This window comes from Octopus sinensis, unplaced genomic scaffold (genome assembly GCF_006345805.1).
Source record: "Octopus sinensis unplaced genomic scaffold, ASM634580v1 Contig15862, whole genome shotgun sequence".
Lineage (NCBI taxonomy): Eukaryota > Metazoa > Mollusca > Cephalopoda > Octopoda > Octopodidae > Octopus > Octopus sinensis.
In genome coordinates, this window is record NW_021833962.1 from 1 (window position 1) to 17,500 (window position 17,500).

The 17,500-nt window shown below is 42.4% G+C and overlaps 1 protein-coding gene across 1 annotated transcript in view; it reads right to left on the reverse strand.

Moving 5' to 3' along the window:
- Positions 1–130: 130 nt before the first annotated feature.
- LOC115230599 (engulfment and cell motility protein 1-like) overlaps positions 131–17,500 on the reverse strand; it is a gene marked incomplete at its 3' end in the record, with an annotated part of 19,572 nt that continues 2,202 nt past the window's right edge. The window contains exons 2-11 of the mRNA XM_036499715.1: positions 16,674–16,909; positions 13,259–13,299; positions 12,085–12,160; positions 10,128–10,178; positions 8,987–9,159; positions 7,515–7,557; positions 6,010–6,113; positions 5,822–5,884; positions 2,687–2,771; positions 131–181 (exon numbers count right to left, since the gene is read on the reverse strand). Coding sequence (XP_036355608.1) covers positions 131–181; positions 2,687–2,771; positions 5,822–5,884; positions 6,010–6,113; positions 7,515–7,557; positions 8,987–9,159; positions 10,128–10,178; positions 12,085–12,160; positions 13,259–13,299; positions 16,674–16,909 — 923 coding nt within the window. The remainder of the gene's footprint in view (positions 182–2,686; positions 2,772–5,821; positions 5,885–6,009; positions 6,114–7,514; positions 7,558–8,986; positions 9,160–10,127; positions 10,179–12,084; positions 12,161–13,258; positions 13,300–16,673; positions 16,910–17,500) is intronic.

Below are 17,500 nucleotides of genomic sequence, written 5' to 3' on the forward strand. Positions count from 1 at the left end.
AGAGAGAGAGAGAGAGAGAGAGAGAGAGAGAAGATGAGAGAGAGAGAGAGATAGAGAGAGAGAGAGGAGAGAGAGAGAGAGAGAGAGAGAGAGAGAGAGAGTCAGAGAAGTGGCTCAGATGGTAACTTACGTCAAGAATTATATTTCGAAACATCTTAGATTGAAGGCTTTCGGCAATTTCCTGCAAGATAAGAAAGAGATGGGATGAAAAAACCCAAATAATAATAATAATAATGATTTCAAATTTTGGCACAAGGCCAGCATGTTTGGGGATAGGGGCTATGTTGATAACACCAACCCCAGTGCTCAACTGGTACTTAATTTATCAACCCCGAAAGGATTAACCCTTTAGTGTTCAGATTATTCTATCAAACATAATGTCTATTGATTCCCATTGATTTGAATTAATCATGCATTATCTCATATCTTCAAGATCTTGATGGTGTAATTACTTAATGTAGAATAACATTGTAGGGTAGGTGTGAGAGCCTGGATCTGGTCAGTTTGAACATAAAACAGACTAGCTATTTTAGCCGGTTATGGCCAGTTGAAATACTAAAAGGTTAAAGACAAAGTCGACCTCAGTTGAATTTGAACTCAGAACACAGCAATAGCTGAAACACAGTTAAGCGTGTCATCCAGTGTGCTAATGATTCTGCCAGCTTGCCGTCTTATTTATAATGATAATGATAATCCTTTCTACTATAGGCACAAGGCCTGGAATTTTGTGGGAGGGGTCCAGTCGATTACATCGACCCGAGGAGGGAGCGAGTTGATTACATTGACCCCCAATGTGAAACTGGTACTTACTGGTTGCTAATTTTTAAAGGAAAGAAAAAGGTCAATAAATACTTGACATTACATTTTTTAATCAACCAAAATAGAACCATTTTGTTGCACAGGCGTCTCCATCTTTCCTTTAACCTGAAAATACCCTCTTCCCAGAATTGAGGTGTCTGGGAGGGTAAGTCGAAAGGTAAGCTACTGTAAATCGGCACAAACTTTCTGGACAACCCAATAATAATAATAATAATAATGGTTTCAAATTTTGCCCCAAGGGCAGCATTTTTGAGGGATTGATGGTCTGCACTGCTCTCTCAATCAATAATAATAATAATAATAATAATAATAATAATAATAATAGTGGATTGTCCGGAAACTTCGTGCCGATTTTTAAAGGAAAGAAAAAGGTCATTAAATACTTGCCATTACATATTTAATCGACCAATGAACCCTTTTGTTGCACAATATGTCTCCATCTTTCTTTTATCTTGAAAATACCCTCTTCCCAGAATCGAGGTGGCTTCATGGCAAAGAATTCATCAAGGTATCTAGTCAATTACATCGACCCCAGGGTTTCACTGGTCCTTAATTTATCGACCCCAAAAGGATGAAAGGCAAAGTCAACCTCAGCAGAATCAAAACTTAAAGACAAATGAAATACCTCTAAGCATTTCACCCAGCATGCTAACGATTCTGCCAGCTTGCTACCCTTAATAATAATAATAATAATAACAATAATATTAATAATAATGTCTTTACATTTTGGCACAAGGCCAACAATTTCAGGGGTGACAGGGTAAGTCGATTACATTGACCCCATTATTCAACTGGTACTTATTTTATCAACCCTGAAAGGGTGAAAGGCAAAGTCAACCCTAGCGAAATTTGAACTCGGAACGTAAAGACAGATGTGTAAAGATGGTTGAAATACTGCTAAGCATTTTGTCCAGCATCCCAATGATTCTGCCTGCTCATCACCTTAATAATGATAATGATAATAACAACAACAATAATGGTTTCGAATTTTGGCACAAGGCCAGCAATTTAGGGGGTTGGGGGTTGGGTTAAAAACATCAACCTCAGTACCCGACTGGACCCTTAATTCTTAACCTCAAAAGAATGAAAAGTAGACAACGTTACTTTTAAGGTACAGCATCAATTGAAATGCCCCCAATACTTTAGTAAACCCCACACCCAGGAATGGAAGCACTCCGTCGGTTACGACGACGAGGGTTCCGGTTGATCCGAATCAACGGAACAGTCTACTCGTGAAATTAACGTGTAAGTGGCTGAGCACTCCACAGACACGTGCACCCTTAACGTAGTTCTCGGGGATATTCAGCGTGACACAGAGAGTGACAAGGCCGGCCCCTTTGAAATACAGGTACAACAGAAACAGGAAGTAAGAGTGAGAGAAAGTTGTGGTGAAAGAGTACAGCAGGGATCACCACCATCCCCTGCCAGTGCCTCATGGAGCTTTTAGGTGTTTTCGCTCAATAAACACTCACAACGCCCGGTCTGGGAATCGAAACCGAGATCCTATGACCACGAGTCCGCTGCCCTAACCACTGGGCCATTGCGCCTCCACAAATAATGATAATGATAATAACAACAACAATAACGATAATGATAATAACAACAACAATAATGGTTTCGAATTTTGGCACAAGGCCAGCAATTTAGGGGGTTGGGGGATTGGTTAAAAACATCAACCTCAGTACCTGACTGGACCCTTAATTCTTAACCTCAAAAGAATGAAAAGTAGACAACGTTACTTTTAAGGTACAGCATCAATTGAAATGCCCCCAATACTTTAGTAAACCCCACATCCAGGACCCCCCTATGAAAGCCCAACCAAAAAATAAGAGGAAGGTTAGGGAAGTGATGATGGACTCTTACTCACCTTGTGTTTTTGCCGATCGGCCTTCATCAACAGGGCATTGATAACAGCGATGAAGTTTTTGTGTAGTTCACTGGACTTACGGCATCTAGAGGGACACACAGACAGACATAAATGAAACAGACACACACACACATATATGTATGTACAGGTGTGGGTATAGTAGAAGAAACTTGCCCAAGGTGCCATGCAGTGGGACTGAACCCGGAACCATGTGGTTGGTAAGCAAGCTACTTACCACACAGCCACTCCTACGCCTATATATATATATATATATATATATATATATTATGTGAAATAGAAAGATGAATAATCTTGTAGTAGATTAATCAAAAGTTTAACCGATACCTTAGTAGCAAAAATCACAGCAGTAAACAGCACGGTTGGAGGTACAACCATCTGGCGTTGCAACCGTGCGTTGGTGCGGATAATTGAAATTAAAACATTATTGGTGAATTGAAGAAATGGAGCTGAACGCAGATTGAACAGAAATCGTTTTATTTCATTCTACACGTGTTTCGAAAGGCACAAATTACCAAAATCCGATTGAATAATGGGACCATATGTGTCTTTCTCTTCAGGAAGAAAAAGGAAATCCGCTGGAAAAACAAAAACAGAACAGAGGCTGAGCAAAAACAATCGAACTATGCTCCTAAGAGCCCATGGCGAAACTGTTTATCAGTGTATGTTGAGAACCGGTGGCTGAAGAATTCAACGGGTCAGGCATCGGTCAATCATGTGGGTGAGGGTGTATAGATGTTCTTTGTGACCGAGCATAAAGTTCTGACTATTTAAGGAATATTGGATGTTTTATAAGGGGCGAGAAAAAATCTACTTAGAGACGTGTGTGTGTGTATACTGTTCTATATATGTGTGTGTTGGCGTAGGGGTAGAAAACATTTTTTGTGTACGTGTGTGCGTTTGATCGTTCGGCTGTCAGTGGCTACTGCCGTGATAACCGTTGGGTGGCAGAAAGAAAAAAAATATATATATATTATGTTTATGTGTGGTGTGTTCATCTAAGCCTGCCTTGTCAAGGAAACCCCCCGCTGTGAAAAACCAAGCCCCGTTTGTCTTACAGGAGTAATTCCCCTTGCAGTGGTAATCGTAGATATTAAAGGCTATTTCAGAATTTGTTACCAAGGGCTATGGGTGCCGGTATTATTATAAACGCTATTTAAAAACCAGATAAGTGTAACGCCGCCAATGGGGGCATCGAAAAGCCGACTGTAAGAGCCCGTTTACCATCCGGCCTCTGGCAAACAAAATATGGAAGAGTTCGGAGACACAAAGGTTGCACTGTCTTCTGCCCCTATCAAATGGGAGGGCCACCGACAAAATTGACCATTCCAGCCTATAGCTTAAGTTCGTATCCTTCAGTCGCCATATTAGCTTACTGAGTCCCGTGGTCTGGCGCTTGTTCACGTCCCGAAAAGTTGCGTAATGGTTGGAGACACGCAAAGACAATCTTGAGGATGATGCCCCTACATAAGTGAAGACATCTGAGTCACTTATGTAGGGGCATCATCCTCAAGATTGTCTTTGCGTGGTGTCCAACCATTACGCAACTTTTCGGACGTGAACAAGCGCCAGACCACGGGACTCAGTAAGCTAATATGGCGACTGAAGGATACGAACTTAAGCTATAGGCTGGAATGGTCAATTTTGTCGGTGGCCCTCCCATTTGATAGGGGCAGAAGACAGTGCAACCTTTGTGTCTCCGAACTCTTCCATATTTTGTTTGCCAGAGGCCGGATGGTAAACGGGCTCTTACAGTCGGCTTTTCGATGCCCCCATTGGCGGCGTTACACTTATCTGGCTTTTAAATAGCGTTTTAAATAATACCGGCACCCATAGCCCTTGGTAACAAATTCTGAAATAGCCTTTAAGATATCTACGATTAACCACTGCAAGGGGAATTACTCCTGTAAGACAAACGGGGCTTGGTTTTTTCACAGTGGGGGGTTTCCTTGACAAGGCAGGCTTAGATGAACACACACACACAAAAAACATAATATATATATATTTTTTTTCTTCTGCCACCCAACGGTTATCACGGCAGTAGCCACTGACAGCCGAACGATCAAACGCACACACGTACACAAAAAATGTTTTCTACCCCTACGCCAACACACACATATATAGAACAGTATACACACACACACGTCTCTAAGTAGATTTTTTCTCGCCCCTTATAAAACATCCAATATTCCTTAAATAGTCAGAACTTTATGCTCGGTCACAAAGAACATCTATACACCCTCACCCACATGATTGACCGATGCCTGACTTGTAGAATTCTTCAGCCACCGGTTATCAGCATACACTGATAAACAGTTTCGCCATGGGCTCTTAGGAGCATAGTTCGATTTGTTTTTGCTCAGCCTCTGTTCTGTTTTTGTTTTTCCAGCGGATTTCCTTTTTTCTTCCTGAAGAGAAAGACACAATATGGTCCCATTATTCAATCGGATTTTGGTAATTTGTGCCTTTCGAAACACGTGTAGAATGAAATAAAACGATTTCTGTTCAATCTGCGTTCAGCTCCATTTCTTCAATTCACCAATAATGTTTTATATATATATATACATATATATATAGACGACGGGCTTCTTTCAGTTTCCATCTACCAAATCCACTCACAAGGCTTTGGTCGGCCTGAGGCTACAGTAGAAGACACTTGCCCAAGGTGCCACGCAGTGGGACTGAACCGGAACCGTGTAGTTGGTAAGCAAGCTACTTACCGCACAGCCACTCCTACGCCTATATATATATATATATATAATATATATATATATATATACACATATATATAGACGACGGGCTTCTTTCAGTTTCCATCTACCAAATCCACTCACAAGGCTTGGGTCGGCCCGAGGCTATAGCAGAAGACACTTGCCCAAGGCGCCACGCAGTGGGACTGAACCCGGAACCATGTGGTTGGTAAGCAAGCTACTTACCACACAGCCACTTCTGCATCTATAGTTCATGTCTTTTTAATTCTTTAAAAATACTTTTATTTTGCGATGAGTTTTTTTTTCCCCCCCTTTGATGCAAATGGTCAAATCTAGCCCCAAACACCTTGTGTATGACAAGCAATGATAGAAAGATAAGGCGATGGGGCCAGTGTTCAATACTTACACAGTCATCAGTTTCGTGATCTGTCCTGGGGTGACGTACTTCTCCACTATTGTGTACTTGTCACTGGAAGTAATAGAAAACAGGGAATTACAAGGAGACAGTGTATAGACACACAGACAGACAAACCAAGGATACATCACCCTACTGCTGCTGCTACTACTACTACTGCTGTGACCATCACGACTTACCTGTTCAGTAGAACTGCCTCAATAATTTCCAAGGCTGTCTGCAGACATGTGTTATCGACATTGTTGTCGGAATAGCAGGACTCGTCGTCAAGGGTGCTGGCCACCTGCAATAACAACAACAACAACAACAATAATGATGACAATAATAATAATAATAATAATAATAATAATAATAATAATATAATAATAATAAGCAAAAGGGGCTGATTGCTACCTAACTCAGATACCAGGAAACTCCAAAATGGCAGAAATTCAAAAGATAGTGCTCATGGGAACTGCTCATATCCTATGCAAAATACTTTCTATGTAATCATAAGGTTTAAAACAAATATTAAAAAATTTTTTAAAAATTAAAAAATATTTTTTTAGACATCCACTAGGACAACACAAAAAACAACCAAATATATGGCACCCTAGGCATAACAACAACGTGAACTTCCAACTTGTTGTCTCTTGAGGTCTCTGGGTGAGACTTGGAGACAACTTGTGCAAATATAAAGCAAAAGTCAATCATATAATAATAATAATAATACTAATAATAATAATAATAATAGTTTCAAATTTTGCAATAAGGGCAGCAATTTTCGGGGAGGGGTTGAGTCCATTACATTGACCCCAGTATGCAACTGGTACTTATTTTATCAACCCCTGAAAGGGTGAAAGGCAGAGTTGACCTCAGATTAATAATAATAATAATCCTTTCTAATGAAGGCACAAGGCCAAGAAATTTTGGCGAGGGGACCAGTTGATTACAGCAACCCCAGTGCGTAACAGTGGTACTTATTTCATTGACCCCCTGAAAGGATGAAAAGAATGCAACTGGTACATAATTTATTCACCCTGAAGGGATGAAAGGCAAAGTCAACCTTGGTGGGATTTGAACTCAGAAAGATAAAAATGTCCCAAAGAATTTTGTGTGGCATGGTAATGATATATATATACACTAGTAGTATCGCCTGGCGTTGCTCGGGTTTGCAAGGGAAATAACTATATAAGCATCTTTAGAGAGTTACTTCCCTTATATAAACCAAGCCAAAAATCATTAAAAATGCAGAAAAATTATGGTAAATTTTTTTTAAAATTGTAGACTCATCGTAGACGTGCGCTAATACCCAGAAGGGCTCGATATTAATCACAACTATAAGATACCCGGTTTTGGTTAAACTGCACCGCAAAATGTGGGAGTAGTTAGGAATCTAAATCGGAGTAGACAGACACTCACACACACAACTTCAGTTTTATATATAAAGATTTGCCACAAGGCTTGAAATTAAGGGAGGGTGTTTGTTGGTTACATTAACCCCCAGTACATGACTGGTACTTGACTGAGCCTGAAAGAATAAAAGACAAATTTGGTCTCAATATTGTTAGGACAATGATGATGATGATGATGGTGATGATAAATATGGGTTATAATGATGCTTATGATGATGATGGTGATGGTGGTGATAATGATGACGATGATGATGGTGGCGGTGATGGTGGTGTTGGTGATGCAGGCTTACCTTTTCTATAAAAACCTCGTCCACAATGTCCCAACTGACGATACTGTGGTCCATTAGAGACACGAAAGATTTCAGGCAGAATGCCAGAGGAGTCCCTACACTGCAAGTGGTTGTGGCGGTAGTGATGGTCATGGTGGGAGACACGACAGAGAAAGAAAGAAAAAGAGAGAGACGATTGTGAGTTATATAACAATAAGGATATAAAAACATGCAAACAATTACATACAAACAATATGCATGAATGCTGTCCAGCCATCCATCCGTCCATCTGTTTGTCTGTCTGTCTGTCTATCTATCTTTCGGGTCGGGACCTACGGACAACTTCCAGAGATCCCTGGCCTAGCAGTGCTATCGAGAAGCGCTACCTGTTCGGGATAAGCTCTACAGGCATGGTTTGAGAAACATGGGGCCAACCAGCCCAAGATGCGATCAGGGCGATGCACTCAAATAGTGTCCAACCATTTCCGACCTGTGGGCCTATGTCGAATGACTGCTGTCACGTGTGGGACGTGTCGGTTTATCAGCCAAGTCTATTGTCAATATTGTCATGCCTCCTTCCTTCAAACGGGAAGGAAGAGCTATTTTCATCATCCTTGTGTCTATGGCGAAAGAATGTATCTGGTGGACGCGCCTGAAAGGATTAGAGACAAACACTTTCCTCTCTGGTCAATCTCTCATCAACATCTTCGAGTATCACTTGAAAAGGAAAGTGAGAGTAGAGAGGCAAGTTTTGTCTAGCGAATGTTTTAAAAAAAGATGGGTGAATGTAGCAAGGATGGCACGTATGAATGACGAAGCCACCTTGACTATGATCCTATGAACCAAAAAAAGAAGGGAAAAAAGAAAGTCATTTACTGTAATGTGTTTTTTTGCATGACATTCTTGCCCGAGGTTACCATGGTCTTTTCCATAGGCTTTTCTTTCCACAGATAAACCTAATCTGTTTTCCCTTTTTACACAATGACATTCCTATGATACATGATCCCTATTGACTGGCCTTTTTGTTTTTTTTTAACGATCCCTTTTGATCGAATGTCTACCCCACCTTTATTTTTCTTTTTTTTTCCTTTTTCTCTTCCCCAAAAGAAAAGTTCTACTTTGTATTTTGTCCCCTCTGTGGCCAATAAAGAAACATATCTATCTATCTATCTACTTATCTCTCTATTTATCTATCTATGCACCTGTCCATCCGTCCATCTATATATGTGTATCTCTATCCATCCATCCCACTGTCTGTCTGTCTGTCTGTTTATCCATCCACTTATCTATCAGTCTGTCCATCTGTCCACCCACCACCCATCCATTCATCCACCCATCTATGACTGTCTGTCTATCTGTCCGTCTATATCTCTTTATGTGTCCGTCCAGCCGGAAACAGGTATGCTGCTGTAGAGGAGACAGATGGTTACCCAGCAAGTGGGATGGACCAGAGAGAGAGAGAGAGAGAGAGAGAGAATTATAAGGGTCCTTACTACTGCTCCCTGTTATTGACGATGGAGGTTAACAAGTACAATCCTTGCTTGCTGATGAATTCCTGCGCAAAGGAGCTGTCCGTAGATAAAGTCGACAGCAGCTTGAGGGCTTCCAGCTTCTTCGTCCATTCTGGGTCCTTTAGTTTGTCGTAAACTTCTTGAGAAGTTCTTACCTGGTGGAGGTAGAAAAAGAAAAGGTGATGGGGGAAGAAAAATACGGACGTTATTAAGAATAGTATCAGCAATGTATGAGTGTGTGTGTACGAGTGTGTATGTGTGTTTTTGTGTGTGTGTGCATGTGTACGTGCGTGTATACCGTAAATCCTCGAGTATAATCCGCATTTTCCCCCCGAAAATTTAAAGGTTAAAATCCCTAGTGCGTACTATATACGAGGTTAAAAATGAAAATTATTTTCTAAGCAATGTCTGAGTCTCTATTTGTTTATTCAGATGCATTTTGTGATGCCGGGCGTGAAAATACCTTAAGCTAAGCAGTCATAAAAAAAATCATCCATAACTTGCAGTAAGCAACATTTATTAAAATAAAAGTATTCAGATCACAGAATAACATGTAGCAAAAACAATTTGTAAACATATTTACATTCCCATATAACAGTTAAGAACATCACCATTATTGTATTACACATGCGCGGAAGTGTTTGTTTGACTAGGTGCTGCTGGCTTAATTATGCATGACTCAAGTTAGAGAAGGGGTGCGTATTATACAGAAGGTTTAGGTTTTCCAGAGGTACAGCCCCCTAAAAATCCCCTGCGTATACACGTTTGCATTATGTTATATATACAATAATAATAAAAGACGTTACGTATACATTTTTACAAACCAAGGACGTTATATAGACCTCCTTGACTCAAGTTAGAGAAGGGGTGCGTATTATACACAAGGTTTAGGTTTTCCAGAGCTACAGCCCCCTAAAAATCCGCTGTGTATTATACTCAAGGGCGGACTATATTCGAGGATTTACCATATGTGAGTGTGTGCACGTGTGTGAGTGTGTACATGTGTATGTAACGTGTGCGTGTATGTATGTATATGCATGTGTGCGTGTATGTGAATGTATGCATGTGAACATGTGCGTGCGTGTGTTTTCCTCTGACTAAAAGCAGTGAATACCATACTTACTGGAGAGCTGGTTAGTTTCAAGACAGTTCCTGTCTGGATTTCTCCCCGATTCTATAAAAGAAAACGTTTAGAGATTGGAGGTTAGCTACCTGGGTAGGTCTAGAAGCTGTATATATAGTGTACAGGGTGTATATGCATGTATGTGTATATGTGTGTGTATCTATATCTATATCTATCTATCTATATCTTCTTCTAACTGCTCAGTCGAAGTCGACTCTCAGTCACTCGTTGGATCAGTGTCCTCCAATCAGTTCTATCCTGGGCCCCTTCCTTCAGACTGGCGATGTCCATTCTGGTATCACTCTTGATGGTGTCAAGCCAGCGGGTTCTTGGTCGGCCTCTTCCTCTCTTGCCACTGACCATTCCATACATATAATATATATATCTCTATCCACTCAGTCGAAGTCGACTCTCGGTTACTCCATGGATCAGTGTCCTCCAGTCAGTTCTATTCTGGGCCGCTTCCTTCAGACTGGCGATGTCCATTCTGGTATCTCTCTTGATGGTGTCAAGCCAGCGGGTTCTTGGTCGGCCTCTTCCTCTCTTGCCACTGACCATTCCGTACATATAATATATATATCTCTATCCACTCAGTCGAAGTCGACTCTCGGTTACTCCATGGATCAGTGTCCTCCAGTCAGTTCTATTCTGGGCCGCTTCCTTCAGACTGGCGATGTCCATTCTGGTATCACTCTTGATGGTGTCAAGCCAGCGGGTTCTTGGTCGGCCTCTTCCTCTCTTGCCACTGACCATTCCGTACATATAATATATATATCTCTATCCACTCAGTCGAAGTCGACTCTCGGTTACTCCATGGATCAGTGTCCTCCAGTCAGTTCTATTCTGGGCCGCTTCCTTCAGACTGGCCATGTCCATTCCGGTATCACTCTTGATGGTGTCAAGCCAGCAGGTTCTTGGTCGGCCTCTTCCTCTCTTGCCACTGACCATTCCGTACATATAATATATATATCTCTATCCACTCAGTCGAAGTCGACTCTCGGTTACTCCATGGATCAGTGTCCTCCAGTCAATTCTATTCTGGGCCGCTTCCTTCAGACTGGCCATGTCCATTCCGGTATCACTCTTGATGGTGTCAAGCCAGCGGGTTCTTGGTCGGCTTCTTCCTCTCTTGCCACTGACCATTCCGAGCATGATGTCCTTCTCCAGGGATTTTCTCCGCATAATATGACCGAAATATGCCAATCTATGCTTGGTGATCCTAGCTTCTAGCGACATTTTCTACCCTTATAATAAGGGTAGAAATTGATATTAATCAATTAATCAATTAAAACCAGTGGCTTAGCATATTTAAAAAATCCGAAGATTAAAAATTGTGTTAAATACAAAATTACGAGGAATGACCATAATAAGTGGATTGGCATCAAAAGACTTCAGACATGATGGAAAGACCTGAAAGCTAAACCTTATGACTTGGATGCAAGAAGTTTGTACCAGACACTCGGGAGAGGAGTCAGGCAGGTTGGCATCAAAAGGGTTAAAGGTAATACGTATGTGTCCAGTTACATCATCATCATCGTCATCATCATTTAGCGTCCGTTTTCCATGCTAGCATGGGTTGGACAGTTCAACTGGGGTCTGTGAAGCCAGAAGGCTGCATCAGGCCCAGTCTGATCTGACAGTGTTTCTACGGCTGGATGCCCTTCCTAACGCCAACCACTCCGCGAGTGTAGTGGGTGCTTTTTACGTGCCACCCGCACAGGTACCAGATGAGGCTGGAAAACGGCCACGGTCGGATGGTGCTTTTTACGTGCCACCGGCACGGGGGCCATCAATGCTGGCAATGGCCACGATCGGATGGTGCTTTTACGTGTCACCGGCACGGGGGCCAGGCGAGGCTGGCAATGGACACGAACGGATGGTGCTTTTACGTGCCACCGGCATGGAGGCCAGTCGGGGCAGCGCTATGCCAAAGAATTGAGTTTAACCATTTCCTTACCTTTTCTGTGATGTAGTTCTGGCGGTTGGAGTCTGTGAACTGCAAGGCGTAGTTCTCCGTATCGGTTAACTGCCAACTGAGAGGAGGAGAAGGAAGAAAAGAGACCGAAAGAGTTACAAAGAAGGTGGGAGGGAGTAAGGGATCATTTGTTGTTAGTAAACATGGCTGTGTGGTTAAGAAGCTTGCTTGCCAACTACATGGTTCTGGGTTCAGTCCCACTGTATGGCACCTTGAGTAAATTTCTTCAGCTATAGCCCTGGGCTCACCAAAGCCTTGTGAACACATTTGATAGACTGAAACTGAAAGCAGCCGGTAATATGTCTATGGAGAGCAAATGTAAACTGCAATACAGGGCTTCCAAACGGACAGACAGAATTTCACATTTATTATTATTATTATTATTATTGAGTGAGAGAGCAGTGCATATGAAGTCCATCATGACTACCCGTCTGATAAGGGTACACCAGGCACATGCATCACAACCATATGTGCGCGACATGGTGATCTCATCATCATCATCATCATCATCATCATCATCATCGTTTAGCGTCCGTTTTCCATGCTAGCATGGGTTGGACGGTTCTACTGGGGTCTGTGAAGCCAGAAGGCTTCATCAGGCCCAGTCAAATCTGGCAGTGTTTCTATGGCTGGATGCCCTTCCTAACGCTAACCACTCCGTGAGTGTAGTGGGTGCTTTTTACGTGCCACCCGCACAGGTGCCAGACAGAGCTGGCAAACGGCCACGAACGGATGGTGCTTTTTATGTGCCACCGGCATGAGGGCCAGGCGAGGCTGGCAACGGACACGAACGGGTGGTGCTTTTTACGTGCCATTGGCACGAGGCCAGTCGGGGCGGTGCTGGCAACGGTCGCGAAACGGAAGGTTCTCTTAAATGCCACCGGCACTGGTAACACATCTGCAATTTCCATTGATCGATTTCGATTCTGATCCTCATATCAAGATAAACAGCACAGAATATCGCCAAAGGTCTCAGACACTTGCCATTGCCTCCATGAGGTCCAACGCTCAAAGATCATGCTTCACTACTTTCACTACCAGAATGAAAGGCAAAGTCAACCTCGGCGGAATTTGAACTCAGAATGTAAAGACAGATGAAATACTGCTAAGCAGTTTTGCCAGCTTGCCACCTTATAGATGTATAATATCAACTCACCCTTTGCAAATGTCATTCATAATAGCCACCAGGGGGCGTGTCTGCAAAAAAAGAAAAATGCAAAAAACAAAAATTAAATAAAAATTATACAAATTCATTAATTTCTTTCTTCTTTTCCTTGTTTCAATCATAAAACTGTGGCCATGCTGGGGCACTCCCTGGAAGGGTTTTAGTTGATCAGTTTGGTCCCAATACTTATTCTATGGGCTGCCTTTTAGCAAAACTAAGTTACAAGGATGTAAACAAACCAACACCGTTTGCCAAGAGGTGAGAGGCAAACACACACTTGTAGACATATATATATGTATACATACACACATATATGTACATATGTATAATATATATGTGTATAAATAATATATATATATGTAATAAATATGTATAATATAGGTGTAGGACTGGCTGTGTGGTAAGTAGCTTGCTTTCCAACCACATGGTTCCGGGTTCAGTCCCACTGCGTGGCACCTTGGGCAAGTGTCTTCTACTATAGCCTCGGGCCGACCAAAGCCTTGTGAGTGGATTTGGTAGACGGAAACTGAAAGAAGCCCGTCATATGTGTCTGCGTGTGTGTGTTCAGCAAAAGAGACCGATAGAATAAGTACTAGGCTTCCCGAGAATAAGTCCTGGGGTCGATTTGGTCGACTGAAGGCGGTGCTCCAGCATGGCCGCAGTCAAATGACTGAAACAAATAAAGAGAGTATGGCTGTGTGGTAAGAAGCTTGCTTCCCAACTGCATGATTCCGGGTTCAGTCCCCCTGCATGGCACCTTGGGCAAGTGTCATCTACTATAGTCTTGGGAATATACATTCATATACACACAAACACACACACACATATATACACATAGATATAGATATATATCTGCATATATATACACACATATATACCTGTACAGGTGGCACGTAGAAAGCACCCACTACACTCACGGAGTGGTTGGTGTTAGGAAGGGCATCCAGCTGTAGAAACACTGCCAGATCAGACTGGAGCCTGGTGCAGCCTCCTGGCTTTCCAGACCCCCGGTCGAACCGTCCAACCCATGCTAGCATGGAAAGCGGACGTTAAACGATGATGATGATGATGATATATCTACATGCACATACATATATATATATATCTACATATACTTACAGACACATATATACATATCTACACACACACATATATACATACACACACGCACATATATGTAAATATATATATATATATTTACACATACACACAGTTGCTAGGGGCACTGCCTCCACCACCTCCATGTTCTTTCCTGTTGGTTAAGGAAGAACTAGAAGAATATGAAGACATGGGGCAGGGGGCGGGGAGGTGGTGGAGTGTATAAGAGGGTGGAGGGGTCTGAAGTCAAGGAAAGATTTAATTATTTTGGTCCAATCACCACCACCACCACACCCGCCTTCTCTTTCTCCTCCTTGGCCTCGCCATATCCTGCTATCCCTCCACCGTCCCCACTTCATACATCAACATAGTAATGTGTGCACACACACACACACGCATAAATGACGGGGGGGGGGTTGTCCTGGAGTTCACAGATACCAGAGGTTGTCAAATTGAAAGGTTAGGAGGTCACATGGTCACAAAGATATACCTCTTCCTTCTCCTCCTCATCATAATGGTTTCAAATTTTTGCACAAGGCCAGCAAGTGTGGGAGAAGCGAGTAAGTTGATTACATTGACCTCAAAGTGATGAAAGGCGATGTTGACTTTGGCAGAATTTGAACTCAGAACGTAGAGGCAGCCGAAATACCTATTTCTTTACTACCCACAAGGGGCTAAACACAGAGGGGACAAACAGGGACAGACAAACGGATTAAGTCGATTATATCGACCCCAGTACGTAACTGGTACTTATTTAACTAACCCCGAAAGGATTAAAGGCAAAGTCGGCCTCGGCGGAATTTGAACTCAGAACGTAGAGGCAGCCGAAATACCTATTTCTTTACTACCCACAAGGGGCTAAACACAGAGGGGACAAACAAGGACAGACAAACGGATTAAGTCGATTATATCGACCCCAGTACGTAACTGGTACTTATTTAACTAACCCCGAAAGGATTAAAGGCAAAGTCGGCCTCGGCGGAATTTGAACTCAGAACGTAGAGGCAGCCGAAATACCTATTTCTTTACTACCCACAAGGGGCTAAACACAGAGGGGACAAACAAGGACAGACAAACGGATTAAGTCGATTATATCGACCCCAGTACGTAACTGGTACTTATTTAACTAACCCCGAAAGGATTAAAGGCAAAGTCGGCCTCGGCGGAATTTGAACTCAGAAAGTAGAGGCAGCCGAAATACCTATTTCTTTACTACCCACAAGGGGCTAAACACAGAGGGGACAAACAAGGACAGACAAACGATTAAGTCGATATATCGACCCAGTTACGTAACTGGTACTTATTTAACTAACCCCGAAAGGATTAAAGGCAAAGTCGGCTCGGCGGAATTTGAATCAGAACGTAGAGGAGCCGAAATACCTATCTTACTACCCACAAGGGGCTAAACACAGAGAGGACAAACAAGGACAGACAAACAGAAAGTCGATTATATCGACCCCAGTACGTAACTGGTACTTATTTAATCGATCCCGAAACTTTCATCGTTTGCATGGAGTCATCAATCATCATCATCAGTCATCGTCAATCATCGTTAATCATCTTCCTCCTCCTCATCATTGTCATTTTAATGTTCACTTTCCCATGCATGCATGGGGCAGACAGAATTTACTGAAGCAGATTTTCTTCGGCAGGATGCTCTTCCTGTCTTCAACCCTCTATTAGGGATAAAATGTCGAAGGGAATGAAGAATAAAAACATTTACCATCAAATATATATATATATTTACACATACACACACATCATCATCATCATCATCATTTAGCGTCCGTTTTCCATGCTAGCATGGGTTGGACGGTTCGACCGGGGGTCTGGGAAGCCAGAAGGCTGCACCAGGCTCCAGTCTGGTCTGGCAGTGTTTCTACAGCTGGATGCCCTTCCTAACGCCAACCACTCCGTGAGTGTAGTGGGTGCTTTTTACGTGCCACCAGCACAGGTGACAGACGGGGCTGGCAAACGGCCACGATCGGATGGTGCTTTTTATGTGCCACTGGCACATATATACAATCAATAAATGTGAATGGAACTAGCAAAATAGGGAGACCCGGATAGACATGAGATTGAATGGTTAAGGCTGACCTCAGACCCTGAGCTTAATGGAAGAGAAGACAAAGGACCAGGATCCCTGGCAATATGAAATTCTTGGGTCTTTTAAAGAATCTCATATTGCCAGAGATCCTACATACCTACATATATATAAATATATATATTTAAAGAGAGAGAGAGAGAGAGAGGAGTGGGGGAAGGAATAAAATATAAATAGAATTTTAACAGGTGTGAAAGGCCTTACCTGGTCCAGTTCCAAGAACTGTGCCTGCCTGCCGTTCATAGTAACGGCCACTTTACGGATGTTCTCCGATGCAGGGCGGGTTGTCCTGATAGACGTCCGTGAAGACGGTAATACGGAACTGCTTCCTCCTAAGTCCATCTTGGGTTTTTTTCGATTCACCAGGCCGGGAGAGTGAGAACGAGAGGATGAGTGTGAAGGGGCGTGAGTGCGAGTGCAAGTGGGGTCCAGTACTAAGTCTGAAAAAGAGACGAGAAGGGTTAAAGTTACAATGTGATATTTACGAGGGGAGGGGGCTGCTGAAAAGAAAATACAAGAGGACCAGTTAATTGGGATTTTATTCAACATACTCCCCTCTCAAATTCCTACACTTATTGCAGTGGTCCTTCAGTTTTTCTGAGCCCTGTAAAGGGCTTGGAAAATTGGACCTCCAACCAGGCCTTTTGTAACACCCTTAAAGCCAGGAACTATATATATATATATATCGTGACGTATATTTGCCATTTAAATATGGCTAACCCCTAAGGATGGATGCTACTGTAGTTTGTAGCCCCAGGAGGATACCTCCTGTAACTGGCTTCAGACACATTTTCTGTCCCTTATCAGTATTTGCAAATACTGATAAGGGACAGAAAGTGTGTCTGAAGCCAGCTGGAGAAGGTGTCCTCCTGGGGCTACAAACTACAGTAACATCCACCCTTAGGGGTTAGCCATATTTAAATGGCAAATATATGTCACGATGTGTTGCAGCTACTGTTTATAACTCACTCTAAGATTATTATTATATATATATATATATATATATATATATAAAAGTGAAGTTGTGTGTC